The sequence below is a fragment of the Lepidochelys kempii genome, chromosome 1, assembly GCF_965140265.1.
Source record: "Lepidochelys kempii isolate rLepKem1 chromosome 1, rLepKem1.hap2, whole genome shotgun sequence".
Lineage (NCBI taxonomy): Eukaryota > Metazoa > Chordata > Testudines > Cheloniidae > Lepidochelys > Lepidochelys kempii.
Genome location: NC_133256.1, coordinates 190,618,189 through 190,641,921, shown reverse-complemented (window position 1 = coordinate 190,641,921; position 23,733 = coordinate 190,618,189). Strand labels below are relative to the sequence as shown.

Genomic DNA, 23,733 nt, shown 5'->3' with positions numbered 1-23,733 from the left:
AAGCCTGAGGGTGTCCTGAGCAATATAAATCTGAGAGCTCAGAGCTTCAGAATCTGAAGGAAATGGAAGAGGAGAGAATCATGTGCTAGATATACAAGGAGCTGTAAAAAGAAATAATATACAGTTTTACTGGAAAAGACTTGATGATGCTGAATCCACATCCGGGCTTTACAAACCACTTGCATTCAGAGCTCTAAAAGAGTGTCTAAAAGAGCCCATATTACAGCAGGATGGATTCAGAGCAAGGACAAAAAGATGTGTGATGAAATTTGGTGTAATTAGAGAAAGGATCAAAAGAATTTTGGTTTATAAACTCTAAAACCATACCAGTTAGACCAAAAAACACCCTTCTTGGGTTATCTAGTGCTCCCGCCCTGCTACTGCAGTGTTAGGGTCAGGTCTTCAGCTAGTCTAAATTGACATAGATCTCTTAGAGCTCAACAGAGCCATGCTGACTCACACATGCTGAGGATATGATCCTTGATCTCTCCAGCACATTTGCTCATTTTTAGTCCAGTCATGTTTTTAATGTCGCAAGTGATGGGGCTTCTAGCTTTTTCCTTGGAAGACTATTTGACATCTTGCTGCTAGGAAGACTTGCTTTAGTCTGCCTAATCAATTTCTCTTTTTTGTTTAATTTTATTCACCACCCCTAATTATGCCCTTGTTAGTACTTTAAATTAGTACTCTCCAGCCTGGGTTTTGGTTTTGTTCTTTCACTCTCCAATGATGCTAGCACACAGGATGCAGAGCAGGGAGAAAAATACTTTCCACATTTTCCAATATCTATTGGTTCCTGTTACATTTGGATAATGAAATGATACCAACCAAGTCCTCCTATAAGTATTTTTAACTCTAGGGAGCTCAGTTAGTCTGATGCTGGGTTTAATGGACGAACCGAAGTAAACTAGAACTGGACCAGGAAAGTGAACAAAAACGAGCAGGGGAAGTTGGCACTTAAGCAGACTGCAGATTAGATACCTCCTTGGGTATGCTGAGTAGGCAGGCCTTTCAATGGCTCTTAGCAACGCCCCTGCTTTGACCCTCCTCATATGTGAGGAAAATCAAATCAATACACTGTTCTTCAAATCACGATGCTGCAGCAGCAGGGTATCGCAGCAGTCTTCATCTCTTCTTAAATTTCTCAGTGCTTTTCCATTCGATGGTCTCTGGATTTCTAAACCTCACACCCCGATTGCATCTCTGAAAGGATCCCTTGAGTTCCCATGTATAGTCTTCTTGTTATTAACAAGTATTATGTAGGCAATTTTAAAGTACTTCTGGATTTGCTGGCAGTGATGATACTGATCTGAAACTCTATTAGAATCTCTTTGTTGCTACAGCAGAAATCTCACTGGCAATCTATTTTAATTTAAACTGTAATTTGATTTTTGCTGCTGTTTGGCTGTGGAAAAATGATTTTTTTTTTTTTTAAATTTTTGCCCCTGCAAAACAATTAAAGCCAATGCCTGCTTTTGTTTTGATTTTTGGTAGTCGATCTGCATTGACGTATAGATTTGGGCTGGTGTGTATACTTAAATTCGTGTTATCAGAACCCTATAAATAAACAATTGGTATTTTTGTTCCAGAGATGGCTAACAGAGGACCGAGCTATGGTTTAAGCCGAGAAGTGCAGGAAAAGATTGAACAGAAATATGACCTGGAATTAGAGAACAAGCTGGTGGATTGGATTATTATACAGAGTGGTGAAAAGATAGAGCATCCACCTCCTGGAAGGCAAAATTTTCAGAAATGGCTAATGGATGGAACAGTAAGTGTTGATCTAATTTCATATAAGAATTATTTATATGTGTACAATGCATCTTAGTCTATTAACATCTATACCCTAACTGTGTATTTTCATCTGACTGCATAGGACTGAGGTCATGGGTTATTTTCAACTATATACTAGTATTGACTGTACTATTACTGGTTTCCTTCTGATCAGGACGTTTTTGATATTTCAGAATAATTTTTCTGCCACTGTATTGGGATATGTATGTTAGGTTTGACTCATTCCTTCGCTATAATTTCTCATAGAGGAACAAGAGACTTGCTTTTACAATCAGGTTTGTACTTTTTTGCGAAGAAAATAAGAGTGTTGTTGTTTGTGTGTGTAATACACACAGACTGGTGCGTTTGATGATGTCTTTCTCCTTGGGAATAATTCTAGAGCTATTATGTTGTATTCCATTGGTTTATCAAATAAACACACAAATGCTGCTGTTTGCACAGGGCAGTAAGACTTGGCTGCTGGCTAATTATTGAATCTCTGCCAATGGTACTTTAACAATATTTCAATTGATAGTGCTGTGTTTTCCTTTTTTCTCCCACTACTGTCAATTGTTACGTAACCCCTAGTAAATAATTGTTTTATTTCTTGCAGTAAATCAATGTATATTTGATCAGGTTATCGGTGTCATTTAATAAAACCTTTAATGGCACTTTAATACTCAGATTGATACCAGTGGTGGTTTTCTATCTTTTTTTTTTTTTTTTTTTTTTTTAAAGAAATGATTTCTCTGAGAGATTCTCCCCATGTCAGAGCTTCACACAGCATAATCCAACACACACAAATTACCTTCTGCTTTAGTGATCTGGAACTAATCAATTTTTTTTAAACTTCTGTTTCTATTTTTATCTCTTAGCTGTTGTGCAAGTTAATAAACAGTTTACATTCAAAGGGAAAAGAACCCATTCCAAAGATCTCTGAATCAAAAATGGCTTTCAAGCAGATGGAACAAATTTCTCAATTCTTAAAAGCTGCTGAAATCTATGGAGTAAGAACTACAGATATTTTCCAGACAGTGGATTTATGGGAAGGTAAAGAAAAAATGATATTGAAAATGAGCTCACAGTCTTTATTCTACTCTGCTTCGATCTCCACTAGCGGTGCATTTTGGCTAAGGAAAAAAATCTCTAATGTAATTATCTTTTGCTTCTGTTTGCTTTACCTCATTACCATTCTCTTTTGGTGGTGCATTAGCTCCTCCAAGGGATTTATATTACCCTAAGGACATAATGGAATCTTTGCAAGTTAATGTGTTACCCAAAAGCCATCACTGTGACAGGCATAAAGGTAATAAAACAAACTGTTCCCCCATGCCACTTATTTCCAAGCAAACAGCTCCTAATAACAAATATGAAAAACTCTATTTTCCTGTGACAAGCCTTTATTGAATGTTTCAAATTAAAAGTGAGGCTTAAATTTTAGCTGTAAAATTGGATCACAAAAATCACTACCCCAAAAAGGGAAAGAGACATTTGATTTTTTCAGTTTGTGTGAAGTCTTTTATCTTAATCATGACTAGCTAAAATGAAAAATCACCACTGACATATAGGAGGGTTAGGTTTCCAGAGTTGTCAGCCCAACGTTTTTTACCAGCATTAAAGTCTCTCTAAAAAGATCACCATGGAAACATTCAGCTAAAACCTGAGAACGCCCCCGTGAGTTTGCAATAGCTCAGGTCTGTGAAGATTTATGCCATTCCACATAGGAACGAGAAGGGGTCTATATTATTTCCCCATGAACCTATGATTCTTTCTGAAAGGCTATTTGTATCTTCTGCCTTTTACCTCCTATGTGGTGATCTATCACTTTCTAGTGCTCCTGCCATGTGCTCTGGGGCATCGCTAACGCCACATGGTAGAGCGCAGTGCAAGGGCTTGACGTAGAGATGGCCTTAGCGTCGTTGAAGACAGGAGTTGAGATTTAGGGGGCGGGGGTGAAAGGGAGCTACAGAGGGAACAAAACAATGGATGGGGGAAATGATCGGTTGTAGATGGTCACTCACTGGAGTAAGAGGGGAGGCTGCGTGGAGGACCCTAGTGCAGGGTTGTTCCTTACCGTTTCTTCTCTGGGGTTTTGTCGAATGTAGGGTGTATCTTCATTGCACAGTTCACCTGGGCTCTTACCCACGTTTTAGCCCAATCTCTCCCCTATCCACACAAAAACCTGTGCATCCCGGGACTGGAGGTGCTTTGAGGCCCGGCCGGGGTAGTGTGGGTTAGAGCCTGAGCTTGCTTTCTCTCAGACTGGAACCCACCCACTTGGCAGTGAGGATGCAGACAAAATCGCTTGCATGCTGATAATCCTCCACTGCCTTCCCACAATCCCCCCCACTCTCCCAAACGACAGATAAGTTCTCATGCAATTGACTGGGAAAGAATCCTAGAGCATCTCAGCGCAACAAACCATGGGCTATGCCCCACAACACGCACCGGCGAGAGTGGACACAGTGGCGACACAGAACTGTAGGTATGGCTTTGCTGTGGGAGTGCTCACCCCCAGGCAAGGCTAAGCCAGGAGCTCAGACTCGAGTGCCGGTCACCTGGGTTAACTACTCATTTTAAATGACTGAAGTAAATGACCTTCCTCTTGCCCTGGAAAAAGATTCCACCGTCTAGTAAGCTATTGCAAGGGAAGTTTATTGTGTGTGTTCTTGCTCAATCTGTTTTCAGTATTAGCCCACTTCAGATGTTGTTTTGGCAGCATTTCGTGTCCAGTAGTGATTTAACTCTATGCACGTAAAATTGCATCAGCTTGGTTCTTACTAAGAAAAGGACTTCAGTTGTAGGGAATAGTTCCTAAAGATAAGCAATCTCCCCCCACTTTGCTTTTCTTTTGCACTAATTACTTTCTCCCAAGATTTTGGTTTTTTATTTATTTATTTTATTTAATGCATGAAAGTGTGGATTTAGCTGGGTTGGATGAAGCCAAACCTAGTGTGGGCAGGCACAATCTTTCCTCATGCAGCAATTGCAGTGCATCTCAACCCTCTTCTGCAGCCTCTATTTTCCTGTCCTGGCACCCCCACAGGTCTTCCAATGTGTCTCAGTCCTGAAATGAAACACCCCTTGTTATCCCAGTCTTGGGCCCTACATAATGTCTCCCCCTTCGCCATAGATGGGGCTTCAGGCACCCCTGTTATTTCACTGTTGAGGCTCTTGATTGGGAAGAGTTAGAAAATGGAAATGTTGCAGCAATTCAGAGGACGGAGGAGATGAGTGTGTGTAAGTCCAACATTCACTTCCTATTTGTATCACCTCACATACTGGAAAAGATTGCCAGGTTGTCCTCTGCAGTAGGAGCGTGAACCCTATTTTCTGTTGGGAGGGAGCTATGCTCTGAGTTGTCTAAACCAAAAACAAAGGCGGATGGCCAGATAAACAGCCCCTTTTGCCACTAATATTTTTCCAACAGCTTTTGCTGCAAGGTTCTTGAAAACTGAGAGCCAAAAATACACCCCCCCACCCCCACTGCTTGGTAGGCTGTTTCAAACGCAGTAGACCAGCCTGTACCCATCTTCACCTCTGTGGCTCCTTCACCAGGGCTGCTGCTTCAAGCAAGGTGAAGCCTTGCTTTCTCTCTAGTACTTTTCTTACTTGCATGTGTTGGTCCAAGAAGCTTTTCTGCACTATGTTCGCAAACATCCCGATTACCTTACATGCTCCTTTTCAGTGCATTCCCCTAGTATATTTCTGGGTAGCTTAAATCAGTAATAAGCCAACCCCAAAGAGTTCAGAGATGCAGCTTTGGATCTTTATCTACATTTTTGAGGACTCTGGTTCAGTGATCCCCTCCAAAATAGTCCCTCTGTCCCCCTGAGGCTGATCCCACAGGTCCCATAGAAACACTTGGCGTGAAGGCCCAGGGACTTCTGGATAGGTTTGTCTCAAGGAGAAGGGACTCCTTCCAGCAGCTCCTCTTCGGGACAAGTTAGAAGCCCTCCTCCAGCACTGGTAGTGCCCAGCTTTTCTGCTAGGCCAGGCTGTCCCATAGGTATCAGTGTGCATTGCACAAGGGCATTTCAGGTTGAGAAGAAATGGCAGCAGGGGCCGAGAAAAGATGCCGCCAGTGGTATTGTCGTGATTCAGGAGAGGCAAAAGAAGGTCGGGGAGACAGGTAAGACCCTGTTGTGGAGTCTCAAGTGTGGTGTGGGGCCGAAGAGAAATTTTTAACGAAACTTTTCTGCATCTTAAAGTCTTGAGTTGTTGAGTTTGGCTTGAGGGGAGGCTGAGAATGCAGAATGACTTGCATTTTGTGTCTGATCAGGTCTTATTTTGACTTGTTCTTCCATCCCAAATATACATCTTCCCACATCTTTCTTCACGATGATGCTCCAGTCTGACTGTCAGACAGCAAGAGATGCCCAGCATTCCTCTGTGGTGTGGCCTCCTGCTTTCATCCTTCTCCTTCTCAGCCTTTCTTAAACTACTTGTATCCTTTGGTATTTGCCCTCTTTCCACAGCCATGTTCGGTCTCCACACAGAATTACAGTCTGTGCTTGCATCACCTGTGTTCTCCATCAGGCTTCACACGCTTGTCGGGGAGGTAACTCAGATTCCAGTCTTGACGGCTGCTTTGTTTCATTATGTGGCAATCATCCCCTACCCCATCTGTTTCTCCGGTGTCGCTTCTCCCACTCCCCACTGCTAGTTAAAGCACGGCTTTGGTGGCAGCCTGCTGAAGCGGAATGCTAGATGCAGGGGAGGCTACAGATGGCTCAGGCAGGCTCATCATGACGTTTTGCTACCGGCCTTTTGTTTTCCAAATTGCCAGCATCATCCAGCTCATTCAGTTTCAACTTTTCTTCCCCTCCCTGCTTCTCTGCTCCAACCACGGTGGTGCTTGCTCCAGGGGAGGTGTCACATGGGCAACATTATACTTAGCATCTGCTACAGCATATGGTACATCTGCTACCTTAGGGGGCCCATAATGCTAAAACCTCATGCCATGCTCTGTGTGTGCGTACGTTATAGCAGCCTCTTAGACTGCTCCTTGCTTAAAATAGGGCAAAGCTGCTTCAGTTTGTGGTAAAGGTGGTCACTGGCTGGCCATTTATTTTATGAGAAAATTAGCCCTTGTGAATAAAATTCCTGGAACCCTGCGCGGATGCAAAAACTTGGATCCGCATCCGATCTGCATCCCCAATAATTAACTTGGATCCGACCCACAATCTGCACTCCACCTTTTATATATATATTTGCATCTGACTGTTTCCACGGTATGCATCCGATGAAGTGAGCTGTAGCTCACGAAAGGTCATGCTCAAATAAATTGGTTAGTCTCTAAGGTGCCACAAGTACTCCTTTTCTTTTATCTTACTGTTAGAGTCCTGTACGGATACAAACATTTGGATCCACATAAGAATGGCCATACTTGGTCAGACCAATGGTCCATCTATCTCAGTATCCTATCTCCTGACAGTGGCCAATGCCAGGTGTTTCAGAAGAAATGAACAGAACAGGCAATCCTTGAATGATCCATCCCCTGTTGCCCACTCCCAGCTTCTGGTATCCAATCCTTGATCTGCAAAAATGGTAAAAATACAAACTCATCTGCAAATGCAGATATCTGTGGATTTGCAAGACTCTAAAATAAACTTAAATGGGCAATATCATGGGCCATTTCGACACTGTTGGAAGCTGCTACATATGTTGAGCTTAGGGACCTTACTCATCACAAACAGTCCAAATGCTTTGTGTCTGAAGGTTTGCGTACGTCATATCCCTTAATTTAATCTGTATGTTGCCAGGGAAATGTAGAATATAAATGTGTAAAACAGGAGGCTTGACTTCCCAGACACACACTCTGCCTTGCAATGGCTTCCTTAGCAGTGGTTGGTTGGAAATTGGTATAGTTTAGCAATCTTTTTTTTCATTATATCTACTAAAAATCATGTATCTAGCATCATAAATTTTCAGGTGTAGATTAAACCATACATTCCCCATTCTGAAGCGTTTACAGTCAAAGACAGACAAGGCCTAACATTATTCAGGAAAGAGAATAATGGGGTAGAATGAGAATATTCAGGGAAGAACTGGGGTGAAGAAGAAGGCAGGAAGGAATCGTAGTAGAAATGGGATGTGAGGAGGAGAAGACAAGACAGGGCACATGGGGAAAGCTTTTTCAAGTGCCCAGCACCCTATGTGGGTAAATCTGCTATATGATTTCTGTGACTTTTTAAAGATTAAATGGAAAAAAGTTTTTTTGTTTTATTTTTTTTCACAGCATTTTTGATTTTTTTTGACTAAATGGAAACTAAAAGATAGTTTGGTTTTTCCCTCTCTCTTCTTTTTTCCTTTCTCTCTCTGGGACACACACACACACAAAAGATTGGAGAGGTGAGAGAGAGAGACTAAAGGTGGAAGGGGCAAACTTTGAGGGTGGGGGGCAGAACTGTAAAATGCTGACTAAAAGGGAAAACTGTTGTTGAAGAGCCATTTTTTTTTGTTAGAAAATGTGTTGATGAAAAAACATCAAACAGCTGGAATGCTGAGCTCTGTTGAAAAAAAACTGGCCTTTGATTTGGTGCCTATGTAGGTGCCTGAGCTCTTTTGAAAATCTGGCCCTTGGTGGACAGGGAGTGGGAGGCTGTTCCAGGTGCAGGGGTGGCATGGGAGAAAGTGGGAACGTGACAGAGATGAAGGGGGAGAACTAAGTCAAGAATAACACTGGGAGTAGGACAGAGAGGAAGATGAAGGAAGGAAGATAGACATGAGGTGACACAGAGTCATGAAAGTAAAGACAAGGAGCTTAAATTTGATATAGCACAATATAGGGAGCTGTTAAAGGGATTCGCAGCAGTAGTGGATGGGTACTTGGGCAAAAATTGGTGAGAATGAAGGGCATAGTAGTTCCTAAGGGATGGGAATATGCTCTCTTAACAGAGGGTTCTTGCCCAGGAATCTCCAGGCTCTTCAGAAAGCTGAGTAAGCATCATTATCCCCATTTTACAGATGGGGAAACTGAGGCTTTTTTACACAGTGCACTAGTCTGCGCCAGAAGGGGGTGAACTATAGTGCTTACTAACGTGTCATGTGCTAACTGGTGCTATGATAATAAAAATAATAATAATAGAGCACAATGCAGTTGTCAATGCCATTGCTGTCTGCTAGGCACACATCTATTACTGAATGGTTCTTGATTTCTTACTCCCAACTTTTTGTATTAAGTAATATCTCTAAAGCAGAAGTTCCTGCACCCAGCTAATGTTTCTGTGCTTGAGCAATCTCCCTTGAAGCAGGGATGGGTTTTTGTAATGGAACCTGCCTCTTAAAGGCACACAGGATTTTAAACTCTTATCTGTTACTCTGCAAGCTCCCTCTCTCTCTACATGCTCCCTCCTGAACTACAGTATCAAAATAAATATGGGACTGGGAAGCAGGAACTCCTGAATGCTAATCGTTGCTTTCTACTCCTCTCATGGTCTTCAACAAATCAGTCAACATCTCTGCCTCAGTTTCACCATCTGCAAAACTGGGATAATTATGCTCACCAGTGGCATTAAAGGGTTTAATTAAGATGTTGGGTGGAAACCTCTGTGAAGATGCTAAATGATGGTGGGAAAACAGTGTTGCTATCCTGAGATCATCTACTTCAGAAGCAGATTTTTTTAATGATTTTCAATGTCTGGCTTTTTAGGGAAGGACATGGCGGCCGTGCAGAGAACCCTAATGTCTTTAGGCAGCTTGGCTGTCACCAAGGATGATGGATGTTACAGAGGGGATCCCTCCTGGTTTCACAGGTGAAGTGCCAAGCAAAACCTCCCACAGCTAATTGCCATTGGATGGTGGGAATACTGTCTGCCTTTAAGCACCAAATGGATTTAGGAAATTAACTGGGGACCGATCAGTCTTCCCAAAATGTCCTGGAAATTTTTCACAGTCCTGAGTGAGGTACCTAGGTCCTCTTAAGTTTTAGCTGTAGACCAGGTTTCAGACTAGTTCTTAATTGAATTAAGCTGAAGTGAATAAAGCCTGGTTTAACTTGAAATAAGAGTGTCCACACAGGGATTTGCACAGATTTAAAAACTCATTTAAGTTAAACTGGTTGAACTTTCATATGTGGACAAAGCCATAGATATTCAAGGTCTGATTTTCTCTCACTCTCCTGCGCTGATAATTCCTTAGAAGTCAGTGGGCCTGATGCTTTATTGCCTTGCACTTTGTATCGTCATTTGTGTCAGTGCAAAGTAGGAGTAAAATGCCACCCAGGTCAGCATGGTGGCTTTTTACACTCAGTTTGCACTGGAGTGAAGTGCAAGGTAATGGAGAATCAGGCCTAATGGAGCTGAACAAAAGTAAAACCTTGGTGACAGCAGAAGCATATATATATTCCTCATATTTCAATCAAGCACCCTGAATGAAAAGCAGCAGTAGATCTTGCTATCCAGCGGACCACTTAATGCCAAACGCAGCACACCTAGCCCATGGAAGTGCATATGATGGTAGGAATAATGCTAAGTAATATAAACTGTAGCTGTACTCAACTGTTATTAATATGCCTGGATCTCCTTTGATGTCTTCTATCTCATTCACAGTTTTGCCTGTCTTTGTTAATAATCGCATTTCAACTTTCTGTAGCCAATGAACAAATTATCCAGAGATACCTGCCTGACCTGATTAATAAAAGAGGAATCAAAATAAAAGGAGGAATTAGTTCCCAAGGTTTTAATTAAAATAAAACAAAGAGCAAATGAATCCCTGTTAGAATTAAGTGCTGGGAAAATTATAAAAATAGGGAGGGGAGAAATCCTCTCTAGATGGCATTGTAGATAGTAAGCTTGCTTTTCAGGTTCTGGAAAAGAAATCGAGAGAAAATGAAAATATGGCTGGTTTTTCAATAGGTCTAGGCTAGGCTTGCATCCCTCCTAGAAGAGCAATGTTTTGTGGGAAGAGAGTCCATTATCTGATTTCTGTTAATTGTTAACTAAGTGATAGGAGGGTTCCCAGAGTCTAGGGTAGGAACTCATGAGCCCTTTTATAATTGTAAATAAGTGAAAATGAGCAATGGCCATCCATTCTGAAAAACCACAGGACATGGCTGATTTTTCCTAGATCTTTTCCATGTTTCTGCAAGGTTCTGTGGCCTGCAATGTGCAGGAGGTCAGAAAGGCTAGATGATCACGATGGTCCCTTCTGACCTATGAGTCTCATGAGAAATTTGGGCTGCCTCCTGCAATCTGCCTAGCACCGTGAGCCAAATCCAGCCAAACAGTTGACCATGTACTTACAAGCATTGCAGACCATAGTGCACAGCCCCTTCAAGGATCCAGCCCTTGGAGAGCCCTGAATTGATTCCAAACACTGCAGCTTCCTGGTGGAGGATTTTGATGTGACAGTATGCTGGTGGTTGTGATCATACATGAAAACAGGATAATGCAACATTGCAGGGTTACCTGACCTGCAGGATGAATAGAAGCAGGTGGGTTCCCTGCCTGGGTGAGATCATAGTTTTGCTTGTGAAGGCTAGCCTCAATTTGTGACACTGTTCTGTCTTGTGGCCTATATGGCTGTATGTCAGCTAGTATCATTTCAAGCCCTTATACTGGTTTCTCTCCCTTTTTTAAATGACTTTTCCCGCCCAGGTACGTAAGCAAGAAACCCATCTAAGCGGAATGCCTATTTAAATTACCCACAACCTGAGATCTAACAGCAGAGCCCAAAGCCTTACTGGCTTTGCCATAACTACCGCTGTGTACTCCTGGCTGTATTGGAAGAGACAGACATCTTTGGGTTCTACTGAAATACTTTCACCTAAAGCACTTTGGGGGCAGGGGAAGGCAGCAGTGGTACATAGATTTTGCTAAAAGACAGGGACTGTCATTACCGTAAGGGTTTGTTTAGTGGTAATGGGGAATCAGGACTCCTGGGTTCTAGTCCTTAGTGCTGCCATTAACTCATCCTGTGAACTTCAGCCAATCACTTAATTTCTCTGTCACAGTTGCCCTATCACTAAAATAGGTATAATTGCTGGATTCGAAAGAATGGAGCCAAATTTTGCTGTCATTTACGTGGGTATAACTCAGGAATAGGTCCATTGACTTACATGGAATGACTCCCAATTTACACTGGTGCTCTAGCTGGATACCAAATTGTGTTCCATCAGACACCATCTCATTGATCATACCCTGTGGCCAGGACACTGTTGCTAGCTGCTTCTGGATGCCATAACCTTACACAACTTAACCTTCCCATGACTGTGTCATACGTCATCATACAAGTATTTTACCTCCCAGGGTGTTGTGGGAGTCAGCATATTTGTACGCACTTGGGGAGTCTAGCATGAATGGCACAATACAGGTGCAAAGTGTTGGTATGGCCTTGGCTGGCATGTACATCACGGTGTGCAGTGCAGAAAAGCAGTTAGGCTGCCAGTGTTGTGTAGCCAATGGGATGCTGAAATAAAGAATAAAGCATTGCAGTGCAGAGAGAACACTTGTGAAGGGTCAATTTCAGAGCCCTGAAGCCTTTTAAAATCATGTAGGCATAATCAGGTTGATCCAATATTGCTTTTTTGTCTGGACAGGAAAGCACAGCAGAATCGGCGAGGATTTTCGGAGGAGCAGCTTCGTCGGGGACAGAATGTCATAGGCCTTCAGATGGGGAGCAACAAAGGCGCATCACAGTCCGGCATGACAGGCTATGGGATGCCGAGGCAGATTATGTAAATGGCTGTCTGTCAAGACGCATTCTATGGCATGATCTGATTACAAACACATAGCTAGCTCCCTTTCAGCCGAAAACATGTTTTTTAATAGTTTGCCCTTTTTAGGATTTTTTTTTCAGCTGCAACTTTTTGACTAAGAACATGGATGTGTGTGTTGTGTGCCAATTCACCCCGCGCACTGCTGCCCCCTACTGTTCACTTCTGAACTATGCAAAGACTCTGGTTTTCTGTATTTATTTATTTGCGAATTGTTACCTTCGGCATTTGTGTCTTACAAAACTTAATCTTGTATCTCAACAAGTAACCTCATCCTTCAGATCAGTGACAATATTGTTTGATCTTCTAAAAATAAAGACATTTAAAAAATCCATTTAGACTGAATCTTTAAAGCCCACAACTTCCAACACAAGTTGCCTGTGGAGTGGGGTTACGTGAACCCCTCTGCCACGTGTAGCACTTTGGTGCCAGGAACCCCCTGGAGTGAGCTGGGTAGTTGACCAGCTCCTCTATCTCTTTCCTGTGCAACATGCAGAAAGTGCTTGCTGGAAACTGCATGTTCACAGAATGGCATTCCCCACCATACTGCTGCTGCATCTGTGACCCTGCTTCTCCATGGCCAAGTTACTTCTGAAGCTTCAACCGGGGCCGTACTCAAAGCTAGAGCCAAATTCAGCTCCTGAAGTAAGGTGGTGGGATTGCAATGGAGCTGCACCAGGGCTGAATTTTGGCTTATAATGTCAATGGTCTGACAAATGCTAGAAGTCTGTTGTGAACGGAATTCTTTCCCACACCTCTCCAGTGACCAAACCAATTAGTTCCAGTTAATGGACTGCACTGAGGGTCCAAGATAGGTGTACCTTAGAGTAGTAAGTAACTAATGCATTGCTTTTATAGAGAAGGAAACAGAAGGAGGGGACTTGCTTGTGGCCACATGTGAGTTGATGATGAGTTAGTGCGGGGGTGGCCAACCTGAGCCTGAGAAGGAGCCAGAATTTACCAATGTACATTGCCAAAGAACCACAGTAATACATCAGCAGCCCCCGATTCGCTCCCCCTGCCCCCAGTGCCTCCCGCTCACCGGCAGCCCCACGCATCAGTACCTCCCTCTCCCTCCCCACATCTCCCGATCAGCTGTTTCATGTAGGAGGTTCTGGGGGAGGAGAGGGAGGAGCGAGGGCACGGCAGGCTCAGGGAGGGGGTGGGAAGGGGTGGAGTGGGGACAGGGCCTGTGGCAGAGCCAGGGGTTGAGCAGTGAGCACCCCCCGACACATTGGAAAGTTGGCGCCTGTAGCTCCAGCCCAGGAGTCGGTGCCTGTACAAGGAGCCGCATGTTAACTTCTGAAGAGCCGCGTGTGGCTCCAGAGCGATAGGTTGGCCACCCCTGATTTAGTGGATTAGCCATGGTACTGGTCTCTAATCTTGAGGGAGACTGGTTCCCTCAGGGACACAGTGCAAGTCTCTCAACCTCTCTGTTCTTCAGTTTCCTCCTCCATAAAATGAGTGAATGAGATTTCCCAGTCTCCATAAGGGTGCTGCAACTAAGACATAACCAACTAATGCTGGTAAAGTGCTTTATTATTGATTTGAATATTACAGCAGCAGTGATGAGGGCCCTATTGTGCTGGATGGGGTGTGTGTGTGTGTTGTGTGAATTGTGACAAAGTTCCTCCTCTGCCTCGGTGAATCCTGCGCTTATTGGAGGATTTGCTCACCTCGGAGGTTCACGGCAGCCCTCAGTTTGGCCACTTTCGTGGCTCAAATCTGCCATTCACTCAGTTAGCCTCATCACTGGCCAGCATGGAGAAAAGGAAGAAGAACAATTCCCGCAGTCTCTGCTGATCCACCTAGTGGATCAGGGAACAGGCCAGAGACCTTTCCCTCTGGTGGAACCCATAGTCTAGGTCAACTCCTCTGGTATCAAGTAGGGAGTTGGGGGGGATGGAGGGAACCGGGGCCCACCCTCTACTCTGGGTTCCATCCCAGGGCCCTGTGGATTGCAGCTGTCTACAGTGGCTCCTGGAACAGCGGCGTGACAGCTCCGACTCCCTGGGCTACTTCCCCATGGCCTCCTCCCAACACCTTCTTTATTCTCACCACAAGACCTTCCTCCTGATGTCTGATAATGCTTGTACTTCTCAGTCTTCCAGTTGTACACCTTCTCACTCTTAGCTTCTTGTCCTTCTTGCTCCCAGCTCCCCGCATGCACACCACAAACTGAAGTGAGCTCCTTTTTAAACTCCGGTGCCCTGATTCGCCAGCCTGTCTTAACTGATTCTGGCAGCTTCTTGATTGGCTGCAGGTGTTTTAATCAGCCTATCTGTCTTAATTGTTTCCGGAAAGTTCCTGATTGTTCTGGAACCTTCCCTGTTAGGAAACGGAACGTCTTTTGCTTGCTCCTCAGCTATCTGCTTTCTGTTCTTTCCTAAAGCCCCCTGGCCCGGATTTTTCTTACTTTTTGCACCTGCCTTAGTCCCCCCCGACCGGGCCAGACGCTTTTTTGTTTTTTCTTTTCATTTTTTGTGTTTTTTTTCCGTTTACGTCCTTCGCCAGCCATCCCCCCCCACGCCTGCTTTCGGGCGCAGCTATTTGCCTCAGCTGAGACCCCGGAGGAGGGGGGGAAGATTGCCGATTTTGCTGTCCGGAGGAGGGAGTGGAAACCCCCAGACCCAGCTGTTTTGCCAGCAGCTCGGACCTTACAACATTCTTAACATGCCGGAGGCCTTGGAACACAGCCAACACAGCTGGAGACGGAGATTTCAGCAGACAGAAGAAATAATATAAATCATCGTGACGAAGGCCGTAAGATTGAGTAACTTTCTGAATTATACTCTCGTGGGGGGGAGTTTGACTGTGATTACTTGCGTTTGTGGCGGCACAGGGGGTGTGGCGTGGAGACCCCCACCCCCAATCCATCGGTGCCCCTACCCCCCCATCGTTATTACAACTGTCACGGCCCCCCCGCAGTCTGTCCCTGCTGGCAACCTGCCATCTCCCTTCGGATCCAGCTGTTTACTTTGAACTTTGCCTTCCGGACCGGACCTAACAACCGACCAACCGAGACTCTTTGGACAAACGTGTGTGGGTCTGCACCCCCCCCCCCGGATTGCTTATCCCACAACTTGCCCCTTTTACTGGACCCCGATTTTGTTCCCCCCCTCCTCCCAGCCCCCCCCTCGGCATTTTTCCCTTCCCGTCCGCAGCCAGCGGAAGGAGGGGCTATTCCACCTTCTCCCCTCCCCCCTCCTCCTTCCGGTGTCTCCCTGTCTCTCCCTGCTCACAATGGCGGGGAACGAGAGGGGCGAGACTGCTTTAATAAAATTAGCTGTCCCTTCCCCACCACCACCCCTGCCCGACCCCCAAGGTCCCCCCCCACTGCTATTGTTAAGGTACTTGCCACCCCCCCTGCTGGGGCACCGGTAGCAGGAGGCACCAGGGTGATTGCTGCTGCTGCTGCACCCCCCCCCCCAGATTCTAGGAAACCCCCCCCGGTTCGCCGGAAGGGCCAGGGCGGGTGGAAAGGAAAGGGCCCCGCTAAAACCACTGAGCCCTCCATGGCAGGGGCTGCCCCCACCGCTGCGGCCTCGTCATCAACCGTGGCGCCCCTCCCAGCATTTCCCTCCACCAGCTCTGCGATTGTCCCTCCCCCGGCCCCCAGGACGTATGCCCGGGCGGCAGCGGGCTCCCCGCTGCCTGCCGCCTCGTCATCTCGCCCCCCCCCTGCCTCCGCCACCATCACCAGCGGCCGAGGCCCTTTCCCCGCCTTGACCAGGAAGCACGGCGTCCGTTGCCTCCTGGTGCCCGCCTCGCCCCACGTGGAGACATACGTGCAGGCGTTGGCGAAGGTGGTAGGACCCACGGCTATTGTGGCGGCCTCCAAGATGTATGGGAAGGTCGTTTTCTTCTTAGCCTCGGAGGATGCCGCCCAGGAGGCGGTAGAGAGGGGCCTGACGGTAGGGCGGGTGTTTGTCCCCCTAGAACCGTTAGAAGACCTGGGCGTTCGCCTCGTCCTTACCTCCGTTCCTCCTTTCTTACCCAATGCTGCCCTGTTACCCGCTCTTTCCACCCTGGGGAAACTTGTTTCTGTCATCAGCCCTCTCCCGTTGGGCTGCAAGGACCCCACCCTCCGTCACATTTTTTCGTTCCGCCGGCAAGTGCAGCTTCTACCACCGGCAGGGGCGCGTGACGGAGAGGCGCTTGAGGGGTCCTTTCTAGTCCCCTACGAGGGAGCCCGCTATCGGGTCTTTTATTCTACCGGAGAGGCCCGGTGCTACCTCTGCCGTTTAGCGGGGCATGTCCGCAGAGACTGCCCTTTGGCTCGGGGGGGAGGGGCACCCGAGACCCCCGAGACCCGGCAGGACATCGGCCCCGTCGCTGCCGACGCCCCTGGCTGCCCAGTACCTGAAACCAACCCTCCTCCTACTCGACCCATCGCTGCTCCCGTCCGGGCCCAAGAGATACCTTCCCTACAACGCCCGGGCGAGCAAGGGGTTTCCACCCTTGCTAGTACCAACCCAATAGAGCCCATGGAGGAGGGTGTGGCAAGGATATTATCGGGTATAAGAGAGGGCCCTCCCCAAGTAGAAGCCCCCGCCCCTCATGTTGCCCCACCGCTACCTCCCCGAACCCCTAAACCATCGCCTCCGCCCCCCGACACGACCCCTGCTAATCAGCCCCCAGATGATGCTATGGAGGGCTGGACCCTAGTCCAGGGGAAGCGAGGCAAGCGGAAGGCTCGAGCTCCGCTGCATCCACCCGACGCGGAAGCCCCCCGGAAGACCAGGAAAGGAGGCACTGCTATTGAGCCTCCCGCCACGGCCGTGAGCGAGTCCATCCGCCGGTGTCGGGAGGGGAAGACAGACTGGCATTGGAGGACAGAATCCCCCCTCCACGGGAGACCCTCCCCTCCGAGACTTCTGAGGACATCCCTTCTGCCTGGACGCTACCCAAACCCCCCGCGGACCCCGAGGCAGCCGTTGAGGCGGGCCCTAGAGGAGAGGCCCCCGGGGTGGCAGGAGTTGGCCTCTCCTCCGTGTATGCGGAGATTGAGGCCCTAGATTTGACCCCGGTCACCCAGGGAGGGGATGATTTGCTGCCGGCTGGCCTCGAGCTGGGCAGCCTTACCCCAGCCTCCCTTTCCCCGTGCTCCCTCCCCCTTTTTGCCTTCCCGGGTGAGCACCCTGCAGACGGCGGTCCACCACCTGATGCCATGACTGCTAAAACCACCATGGAGCCAGCACCTAGCATTATTGGGAGCCCCTCCCCTTCCCCCTTAACCCTTGACTCTGCTCAGGAGGCACTTTCCTTTAGCTGCTCGCCTCCTGCACCCCAGAGCCTTACCCCTGCCCCTGCCCCCACCCCTGCCCCTGCCCAAGGTCCCTCCTCCTGCAATGTTAATGCCGCCCCTGGGGCTATTTCCTTTCTGCCTTTTGCAGACCCCCCCCAGGGAGCAGTCTTTGCACTTTCTAGTCGCGACCCATTAGGAGTGGCAATTTTTCCCCTGTCATCCCCCTCCACCCCAAGGCGTGAAATGAATTTAATAACCCCAGCCTGTCAAACGCCCCGTCGGTGGTCCGCACCCTGTCTACCTGCCTTAGCGGACCACGAGGCTATATTAAGAGGCCCATCAGGGAATACCTCGGGAATTGTAACCCCACCCCCCCATGAGCTGCGGCATGCGCTACGGAAGTTCCTAGAGCACTCCCGTGGCGCCCGCGATAGGGCACAGCTGGCTCTTCGGCTATGGGGGGACTTTGATCAACTCCTCCAGGCCACAAGGGCCCTTATAAAGGAGGGCAGGGGGCAAGGAAAGCGCGGTGCTGCGGCCTACGAGCGAGCCCGCAACTTCCGACGCGATCTACTCACCCACGGGATGGGTCATGGGTTGCTGTGCAACCCGCCAGGGGCCCTGAACCCCCCCGCCAATACGAGGCCCCCACCCTCCCAGCCCTCCGCATGACGCCTCTTATTATTGCGATCCTGAATACCAGGGGCTGTAGGATGGCTCTCCGCAGGTCCCAGGTGCTCTCTTACCTTCGGGAGGGGAGGTACACTGTAGTTTTCCTGCAGGAGACCCATACGGACCCGGCCGCCGAAGACAGGTGGCGGCTGGAGTGGGGGGACGGGTTATACTTTAGCCACTTTGTGACCTGGCAGGCTGGAGTGGCAACCCTATTCTCCCCCAATCTACGACCTGAGGTGCTAGGGGTCAATGAGGCCGTGCCGGGCCACGTGCTGCACCTTCGAGTCCGTATAGAGGGGCTCGTGGTTAATCTTGTTAATATCTATGCCCCGCAAATGAGCTCCAGGCGGCCACAATTTTATCAGCAGGTGTCCGACTTTCTCGGCACCCTGGATTCGCATGAGTGCCTGGTCCTGGGAGGGGACTTTAACACCACCCTCGAGGAACGGGACCGCTCAGGGGCCGAACCGAGTCCGGCCGCTGCGAATATTCTCCAAGGGATAGTCGACCATCACTCCCTAGTGGACGTCTGGCGTGACCATCACCCAGATGATACCTCCACGTTCACCTTCGTCCGGGTAGAGGCCCATCGGTCACACCACTCTCGGTTGGACCGTATTTACTTATCCCGTTTCCATCTTTCACAGGCCCACTCCTCCGCCATTCGGCCGGCCCCATTCTCCGATCATCATTTAGTTACTGTAACGGTTTCCCTCCGTGCAGAGAGACCGGGGCAGGCCTATTGGCACTTTAATAACAGCCTGTTGGAGGACGAGAGCTTTGTGATGTCCTTCCGGGAGTTTTGGCTGGCCTGGCGAGAGCAGTGGCGTGCCTTTCCCTCGGTGCGGCGATGGTGGGATCTCGGGAAGGTGTGCGCCAAGCTCTTCTGCCGTGACTACACTCGGGGCACCAGCCGACGGCGAAATGCGGCGATAGAGCAGTTGGAATGGGAGGTCTTAGAGATGGAGAGGCGCCTGGCCGCCAGTCCCGAGGACCCGTCCCTCTGCGGAGCGTGCCGAGAGAAGCGGGAGGAGCTCCGGGCCCTTGAGGACCACCGGGCCCGAGGTGCCTTCATTCGATCCCGCATCCGCCTCCTTCGGGAGATGGACCGCGGCTCCCGCTTCTTCTATGCCCTGGAGAAAACGAGGGGGGCCAAGAAACACGTCACCTGCCTTCTTGCGGAAGACGGCACCCCCCTCATGGATCCGGAGGAGATGTGTGGGAGGGCCCGTGACTTCTACACAAGCCTTTTCTCCCCGGACCCGACCGATCCTGACGCTTGCGAGGTGCTCTGGGAGGAACTCCCCACGGTCAGCGTGGGCGACCGAGACCGGCTAGAGCTGCCTCTCACCCTGGCCGAGTTCTCGGAAGCCCTCCGTCGCATGCCCACCAATAAATCTCCGGGCATGGACGGGCTGACCGTGGAGTTTTACCGCGCGTTCTGGGACATTCTCGGCCCAGACCTAGTCACCGTCTGGGCTGAGTCCTTGCAGAGCGGGGTCCTCCCTCTGTCATGCAGGCGAGCGGTGCTCGCTTTGCTGCCGAAGAAGGGGGACCTCCGCGATTTACGAAACTGGCGTCCCGTCTCACTCCTTAGCACGGATTACAAAATCGTAGCGAAAGCAATCTCGCTGCGGCTAGGGTCCATGATGGCGGACGTGGTCCACCCAGACCAGACCTATACTGTCCCGTGTCGCAGCATTTTCGACAACCTCTTTCTAGTCCGAGACCTTTTGGAACTCGGGCGGAGAGATGGTCTATCGTTCGCCCTCCTGTCTCTTGATCAGGAGAAGGCGTTCGATAGAGTAGACCATGGGTACCTCCTGAGCACTCTGCAGGCGTCTGGATTTGGACCTCAGTTTGTGAGTTTTCTCCGGGTGCTGTATGCCTCCGCGGAGTGTTTGGTTAGGCTCAACTGGACCCTGACTGAACCGGTCAGCTTCGGGCGAGGAGTGCGGCAGGGGTGCCCCCTCTCGGGCCAGTTGTATGCTCTGGCGATCGAGCCTTTCCTCTGTCTCCTCCGCAGGAGGATGACAGGGTTGGTGCTGCGGGAGCCGGAGCTGCGGCTGGTCCTGTCGGCGTATGCCGATGACGTACTCCTCGTGGTCCAGGACCCGGGCGACTTGGCGCGAGTGGAGGCATGCCAAGCCATCTATTCGGCAGCCTCCTCCGCCCGAGTCAACTGGGTCAAGAGCTCTGGCTTGGCGGTGGGGGACTGGCGGCAGGTGAGCTCCCTCCCACCCGCACTTCAGACCATCCGGTGGAGTGTGGGTCCACTGCTCTATCTCGGTGTTTACCTTTCCGCCACGCATCCTTCCCCCGCCGGAGAACTGGCAAAATTTAGAGGGCGGGGTGATAGAGCGGATCCGGAGATGGACGAGGCTACTCCGATGTCTCTCCCTCCGAGGGAGAGCACTGGTGCTTAACCAACTAGTCCTGTCCACGCTCTGGTACCGGCTCAACACCCTGGCCCCGGCCCCGGGTTTCCTGACCCACCTCCGGAGATTGATTCTAGAGTTCTTCTGGTCGGGAATGCACTGGGCCCCTGTTGGAGTTCTTCATCTACCCCTGAAGGAAGGAGGGCAGGGCCTGAAGTGTCTGTACACTCAGGTCCGCGTTTTCCGCCTCCAGGCCCTGCAGAGGCTCTTTTATAGTGCAAGTAGTTCGGCGTGGAGCATACTGGCGCATGCCTTCCTGCGCCGTTTCCAAGGGCTTCGATATGACCGGCAGCTCTTTTATCTTTCTCCGAGGGGTTTTCCGCGAGACCTCTCCGGGCTGCCGGTCTTCTACCAGGACCTCCTCCGGACCTGGAAATTGTTTCTAACAACCAGGTCCGTGGCGGCCACCGTGGGGGCAGATCTCCTCACGGAGCCCCTGCTACACAACCCCCAGCTCCGTGTGCAGGTGGCGGAGTCCCGCTCGGTGCGCCAGAGGTTGGTCCTGGCGGAAGTCACGAGGGTCGGAGACCTCCTGGACTACGACCGGAGAGACTGGCTGGATCCCCTGACGCTCGCTCGGCGCATGGGGCTCTCCAGCCTTCGTACCCCCCGGCGCGTGCTTCAGGAGGTGAAGGCCGCTTTGACCCCCGCTGCTTGGGCTTATGTTAGCCGAGCCTTGTGTGAGGGCGCACCCCGCCCATTCCTTACCCCAGGCCCGCCGGACCTTTCCATCGGGCCCCCAGCCCGTAGATCCCAACAAACCCCTCACCCTTTCACTGCAAGCCGGCTGCACGAACTGCAGCCGGTTAGCTTTCAAATTGCTTCACGGAAATACTTATATACACTTACGCTTCATACCCTTCACGCCCACACCCTGGTGTCCCGCCCCGATACAAAGTGGCGGGATCTCCTGCCACCTTTGGAGGGTGAGCAACCTTGGTGGGCCAGCCTGTATTCCACCCTGGTCCCAAGGCCCGTCGGGGACATCAGTTGGCGGCTCCTTCACGGAGCTGTGAGCACGGGCATGTTTTTGACACGGTTTACCCCCATTCTGGACACTTGTCCTTTTTGTAATGTGAGGGAAACCCTGGCGCACGTGTATTTAGAGTGTGCCAGATAGCAGCCCCTTTTCCGGCTCCTCACAAATATTCTATTACGCTTCTGGCTTCATTTTTCCCCCCACCTTTTTATCTATACACTTCCCATCCGTGGCCCCACAAAGTCGCGGGATCTTCTGGTCAACCTCCTCCTAGCTTTGGCTAAAACAGCCATTTATAAAACCAGAGAGAGGAGGTTGGCCCATGAAGCGTCCTGCGATTGTGGGGCCGTTTTCCGATCCTCAGTACACTCACGTATCCGAGCGGAGTTCCTCTGGGCGGCGTCCACCGACTCCCTTGAAGCCTTCGAGGAGCGGTGGGCGCTGTCTGGGGTTCTCTGCTCGGTGACCCCGTCCGGTTCCCTCCGTCTGACCCTTTGATTGAGGGGAAGAGCGAGAGACGCCAGCCCCAGCCGTTGCCGCTGTGGATACCATCATTCCTGTCATCTAGGAGGGGTCCTATAATACATGGGTGTCTACCCCCCCCTCCCTAAACTGCCCACCCCGCAGCCGTGCCCATCTTACCGGGCACTCTCAGGAAAGGGAGGATCGGTGACACTGGGCGCGGCACTGGGTAACTCGAGGGGGTGGAAGACCATGAGTGTCGAGGAAGCCCCCCCGCTCTAGGCCACCAGGTAACTCAGGAGGGTGGAAGACCACGAGTGTCGAGGAAGCCCCCCCGCTCTGGGCCCAGGCTAGCCTGAACACTTCTCCCTCCTGAAAGCTGCTGTGTTATACCTTCTGATTGCGTTGTTTGTTGCATAGTTGTTTTGTTTTCTTTGGTAATTCTGTAAGCGTTACCAATAAATTTTCTTTCTGTTTCAAAAAAAAAAAAAAAAACCTTCCCTGTTACCTTACCCAGGGAAAAGGGACCTACTTAACCTGGGGCAAATATATCTGCCTTCTAGGACCTCCTCTGGACCTGGAAACTGTTCTCAGCGACCAGGTCCTTGGCGGCCACCATGGGAGCAGATATCCTCACAGAGCCCCTGCTACACAACCCCCAGCTCCGTGTGCAGGTGGCAGAGTCCCGCACGGTGCTCCAGAGGTTGGTCCTGGTGGAAGTCACGAGGGTCGGAGACCTCCTGGACTACGACCGGAGAGACTGGCTGGATCCCCTGACGCTCGCTCGGCGCATGGGGCTCTCCAGCCTCCGTACCCCCCGGCGCGTACTTCAGGAGGTGAAGGCCGCCTTGACCCCTGCTGCTCGGGCTTATGTTAGCCGAGCCTTGTGCGAGGGCGCACCCCGCCCATCCCTTACCCCAGGCCCGCCGGACCTTTCCATCGGGCCCCCACCCCGTAGATCCCAACAAACCCCTCACCCTTTCACTGCAAGCCGGCTGCACGAACTGCAGCCGGTTAGCTTTCAAATTGCACCACGGAAATACTTATATACACTTACGTTTCACACCCTTCACGCCCACACCCTGGTGTCCCACCCCGATACAAAGTGGCGGGATCTCCTGCCACCTTTGGAGGGTGAGCAACCTCGATGGGCCGGCCTGTATTCCACCTTGGTCCCAAGGCCCGTCGGGGACATCAGTTGGCGGCTCCTTCACAGAGCTGTGAGCACGGGCGTGTTTCTGACACGGTTTACCCCCATTCCGGACACTTGTCCTTTCTGAAATGTGAGGGAAACCCTGGCGCACGTGTATTTAGAGTGTGCCAGATTGCAGCCCCTTTTCCGGCTCCTCACAAATATTCTATTACGCTTCTGGCTTCATTTTTCCCCCCACCTCTTTATCTATACACTTCCCATCCGTGGCCCCACAAAGTCGCGGGATCT

General features: G+C 49.9%; 1 protein-coding gene across 2 annotated transcripts; it reads left to right on the top strand.

Annotated features, from left to right (window-relative positions):
- The first annotated feature begins 1,054 nt into the window (after nucleotides 1-1,054).
- Nucleotides 1,055-12,822, top strand: TAGLN3 (transgelin 3). 2 transcript variants are annotated; one of them, XM_073305966.1, is made up of 5 exons: nucleotides 1,055-1,259; nucleotides 1,590-1,771; nucleotides 2,649-2,823; nucleotides 9,428-9,530; nucleotides 12,314-12,822. In XM_073305966.1, the coding sequence occupies exons 2-5, from the start codon at nucleotides 1,592-1,594 to the stop codon at nucleotides 12,453-12,455; spliced, it is 600 nt and encodes a 199-aa protein (XP_073162067.1). In that variant the 5' UTR covers nucleotides 1,055-1,259; nucleotides 1,590-1,591; the 3' UTR covers nucleotides 12,456-12,822. The 2 variants fall into 2 exon arrangements, with proteins under 2 accessions (XP_073162067.1, XP_073162061.1); XM_073305960.1 differs by having other exon boundaries at nucleotides 1,056-1,228.
- Nucleotides 12,823-23,733: the final 10,911 nt, after the last annotated feature.

Coding starts and splice junctions, on each gene's coding strand:
- TAGLN3 (XM_073305966.1), top strand. CDS start 1,592: ATGGCTAACAGAGGACCGAGCTATGGTTTAAGCCGAGAAGTGCAGGAA. Junction 2,824..9,427: donor GACAGTGGATTTATGGGAAG/GTAAAGAAAAAA, acceptor CTGGCTTTTTAG/GGAAGGACATGGCGGCCGTG. Junction 9,531..12,313: donor GATCCCTCCTGGTTTCACAG/GTGAAGTGCCAA, acceptor TTGTCTGGACAG/GAAAGCACAGCAGAATCGGC.